Consider the following 4,168-nt stretch of genomic DNA (forward strand, 5'->3'; position numbering starts at 1 on the left):
CTACACGTGAGCGGGGGGACAGGTGTTAGGGTGTGTGGGTAGAAACTGCATGAATAGGATGATCTGGCAACACTGGCAAATTTGGCAATGCTTAGGTCTGGGTAAATGTGTGTGTGTGTGCCTATGAGGCAGATGAAATTGTTTGTTTGTTTTACTCACCAGGCCACAGAGATGTGAGGGTCCAGGTTATGGGGTAGAAGTGTTTGTTTGTTTGTTGTTTGTTTGTTTGTTGTTTACTTACCAGGCCACAGAGATGCGAGGGTCCAGGTTAGGGCATGGGTGTGTCTATTGGCCAGGATTATGTGGTAGAAGTGTTTGTTTGTTTGTTTAGTACTCACCAGGCCACAGAGATGCGAGGGTCCAGGTTAGGGCATGGGTGTGTCTATTGGCCAGGATTATGTGGTAGAAGTGTTTGTTTGTTTGTTTAATACTCACCAGGCCACAGAGATGCGAGGGTCCAGGTAGTTCAGCTTGGAGGTGCCGAGAGCGATCTCTTTGTTCTCCTCCTGTAGAGGGAAGGACAAACGTACATCAGATTCCTCCACTAATGTATAAGCAAATACAGTTTGAAACTCCTAAAAACAGACTAAACACTGCATTCAGCCTGGACTGTAACCATTATCACCCATACACCCAAACCCAAACAATATCTAATGCTGGGTTGTTACTGTGGATGATACCATTTTCTAACAGGGGTGTCAATGGCCTGTACCACTTATAACGGGGGTGTTACCTTGTCAGTGGCCTATACCACTCATAACAGGGGTGTTACCTTGTCAGTGGCCTGTACCACTCATAACAGGGGTGTTACCTTGTCAGTGGCCTGTACCACATGACGGGGTGTTACTGTGGATGATACCATAATCTAACAGGGGTGTTACCTTGTCCGTGGCCTGCACCTCCAGCTTCATGAGCTGCTCCTCCAGACGTTCCATCTGCTTCTTCTTACGCTCCAACATCCTGCAAAATACAAGACTCGGGGTGATCACTGGGATCTTCAAAACACTCCAACCTTACCCTAACTCTAACCAACATCCTGGGGAGACAAGACTCAGCATTATCATCAGGATCTACAATCACTCCACCCTAACTGTAAACAACATCCTGCCATAAACACCTGAAGGCATTGTTACGTACCCTGCAGTTTTGGCGTCCCGCTTGTGCTTGTAGTCAGCCTTCAGGCCCTTGTACTCCTTCCTGGACTTCTTTATGTCTTCCTTCTTCTTATCAATCTGCAATGAAGACAACAAGAACATGTTGATAACCTCTTACCTACTCTATGGCAGGACATGCACAGTTGTCTCTACATGTTCATGACATCTTAACCATGACCCAATACATGGCATGTCACACAGTTGTCTCCTTACATGGTCAGCTGGTTAACATGTTCATGACCGTTATCTTCGGCAGAACACATAGTTCATGACCTCTAACCTCTACCCTTATCTCCTAGCAGAACACATAGTTCATGACCTTTAACCTCTACCCTAATTTCCTGGCAGTTGGCTGCTTACCTTGGCCTGCAGGTTGCTCATGGACTTCTCGAAGGTTTTGGGGACGGAGCGCTGATGGTTACAGAGGATGGCCACCGCGCGGTTCGCCCGGTTGTACGACAGGATCTTGGCGGCAACGGAGTCCTCGCCTGGGGGAGAAGGCAGGATTATCTCACAGCACAAACTAATGCAGCAAGCACTGCAGAAACCTACGCAGCAAGCACTGCAGAAACCTACGCAGCAAGCACTGCAGAAACCTACGCAGCAAACACCGCAGACAGCAGCAAACACTGAAGACAGCAGCACAGAGAAGCCAGCTTTGTGGAATAAACAGCAGAAAAGTGGAGGACAGCTGAAAGGAAGTTTAGGATACCCTCTGACTTTCCTTGTGAGACCAAAATTATCTCCATAAAAAATTTTCCAAATTTTTTCACAATATTGCATCGAACATGAACTTACTTCAAAGCATCGCCAAAATGTCATGTAAACAGCTATGATACAGCAGCGCGGGGCAAGCTGACTTTCCTACGCAGTGCAATGTTGCTTGAGAACTGAACAGCACTATGTGAACACTATGTTCCATCAGCCGGCAGCACAGCAGCCTGAAGCAGTGAGGACAGGCTGTCATACGGCAGGGGGACATCAGAGCTGAAACATGCCCAAATCAAGCTGCACGACTTAAGCACATTTCTGAAAGCCTGGACATTTTTTCACGATTTTTAACGAGAGCAAATGGTCAGAGAGGGCATGCCAGCTAGGCCTGCACACATCACCCTGCGGTGTGACTGCAGGAAACTTTGCTGTTCACCTGTCATGGCTGGATATCGCGCCATTGTTTGGGGGGGGCAGGAGGGGCAGAGGAGAAGGGGGAAACAAACATACACAACATGTAATGATGGGAAGGGAAAAGACATAAGAGATGTGAGAGGTTGTGAAGTAGTACAAATAAATAAAATTGCAGAAAAGGACAGCAAAAAAATGTCAGAGAAAAAGGGGAAAACACAACCCAAATCTACATCTACACTCGATGCTGCAATTCAAACTAAAAAAAAGGCATGCAAGAATATGTACTACGGAAAAGACCTTATATTCATTTTTGAGAGAAGTTCATATAATTATGTGTGTATGTGTTTGCATGTGTGTGTATGCGCACGTATGTGTGTGTGTGCTTGAGAGTGGATTATGTATTGTTGGTTGGAGTCTGACCTGCCGCTGTAGAGTGTTGGAGGTGTGTGTGTGTGTGTGTGTGTGTGTGTGTGTGTGTGTGTGTGTGTGTGTGTGCGCGCGTCTGTCTGTGTGTGTGTGAGAGTGTATGATTACATACTGTTGGTGAATAGCTTTAGCTTCTGCTGCAGGGTGTTGGAGGCACTGTAGGTCCTGAAGACTTTGGCCGTCAGGGCTCTGTGTGTGTGTGTGTCTGAGTGTGTGTGTATGTGTGGCTGTGTGTGTTTGAGAGTATATGATCACGTACTGTTGGTGAGCAGCTTTAGCTGCTGCTGCAGGGTGTTGGAGGCGTTGTAGGTCCTGAACACTTTGGCCGTCAGACCCTCCATCATGTCCTGCAGGTGTTTGTTCAGGATCGTCGTGTTCAGCCGGTCGAAAAGGTCGTCCCCGTCCGACTTGTTCTCCTTAAACAGCTGCAAGTTCTTAAAGACCTGCACAAGACACGGCAGCAGAGTTAACATCAAATTGGTGTATCCTTTCATAAATCATATCCAATTGCTTGAGTAACTGCTTTTTGGCGTATCTTAATATTATTACCTTGATACCTAACCTTCATCAACGTATCCTGAACTGTTGCTTTATCCAGAATCATGCTCAGGCATGGGATCAGAGTCAACATCAAACATCAGCTTAAAGATTTGCACAAGTCATGGGAGCCCAGTCAACATCAAAATGGTGTATCCTGAATCATGCTCAGGCACCAGAGCAGCCAACATCAAACAATAAACAGCTTAAACACCTGCACTAGACATGGGAGAAGAGTTAACAACTACCACGCCCTGGATTGAGTCCTCTAAACTTATGCAGCTTGTACTTACTGTACAAAACTGATATGTTACACACGGGTAAAGGCAGTTTATGAAGTATGGAAAGGAACTATGAAATGTCCCACCTTCTTCTCCACAGCCACGAAGTTGTGGTAGCGGATGGAGTCTTTACCCAGGAAGTCAAACTCGACCACGAACTCCTTTCCTTCGTGCTCGCGGTGAAGGTTGATGTGTTCCACCCGCAGCGAGCAGCAGCCAACCGTGTCTGCAGCCTCGTCAGAATCCTTCTCGTTACCCGCTCGAAGGGCCAGCTGGGAAACAACATAGGGTTAGTCAGGATGGTAAACAAATTTAGAATTGTAGAATTTGAATTTCCTACGAGTATTGTTTACCTGGATGTCTAACCTTCATCAACGTTAACACTCCCGTTTGTGTAATGACTGGAAAGTAAGGTTCTAGTAAGGTTCAGGGGCGGTACCTTGTCAATGAAGCCGATTGCCACAGCCCTCTGCAGGTATATGTACAGTAGCATGTATGATTATGTAAGACTAGTTCAGACTTGGTACCTTGTCGATGAAGTACAGAGCCACGGCTCTCTGCCGTATCCTCATCTCCTTGGACTTCCACTCCTCGCGGTACTGCGCCCGGATCCGGTCCACGCACTTATGCAGCTTCCGCGCTGTC

At 46.9% G+C, this 4,168-nt stretch overlaps 1 protein-coding gene across 4 annotated transcripts in view; it reads right to left on the reverse strand.

Annotated features, from left to right (window-relative positions):
• LOC109487377 (DNA topoisomerase I, mitochondrial-like) overlaps nt 1-4,168 on the reverse strand; it is an 18,397-nt gene that overhangs the window by 5,334 nt on the left and 8,895 nt on the right. For 3 of the 4 annotated variants that reach the window (XM_019791357.1, XM_019791356.1, XM_019791354.1), the window contains 2 exons: nt 3,610-3,795; nt 2,965-3,148 (listed from right to left, as the gene is read on the reverse strand). In XM_019791357.1, coding sequence (XP_019646916.1) covers nt 2,965-3,148; nt 3,610-3,795 — 370 coding nt within the window. Of the gene's footprint in view, nt 1-435; nt 507-881; nt 961-1,137; nt 1,233-1,514; nt 1,643-2,964; nt 3,149-3,609; nt 3,796-4,168 lie in introns of all 4 variants that reach the window. The other variant, XM_019791355.1, reaches the window with a different exon arrangement.

This window comes from Branchiostoma belcheri, unplaced genomic scaffold, assembly GCF_001625305.1.
Source record: "Branchiostoma belcheri isolate BF01 breed outbred unplaced genomic scaffold, Haploidv18h27 scaffold88, whole genome shotgun sequence".
Classification (NCBI taxonomy): Eukaryota; Metazoa; Chordata; class Leptocardii; order Amphioxiformes; family Branchiostomatidae; genus Branchiostoma; species Branchiostoma belcheri.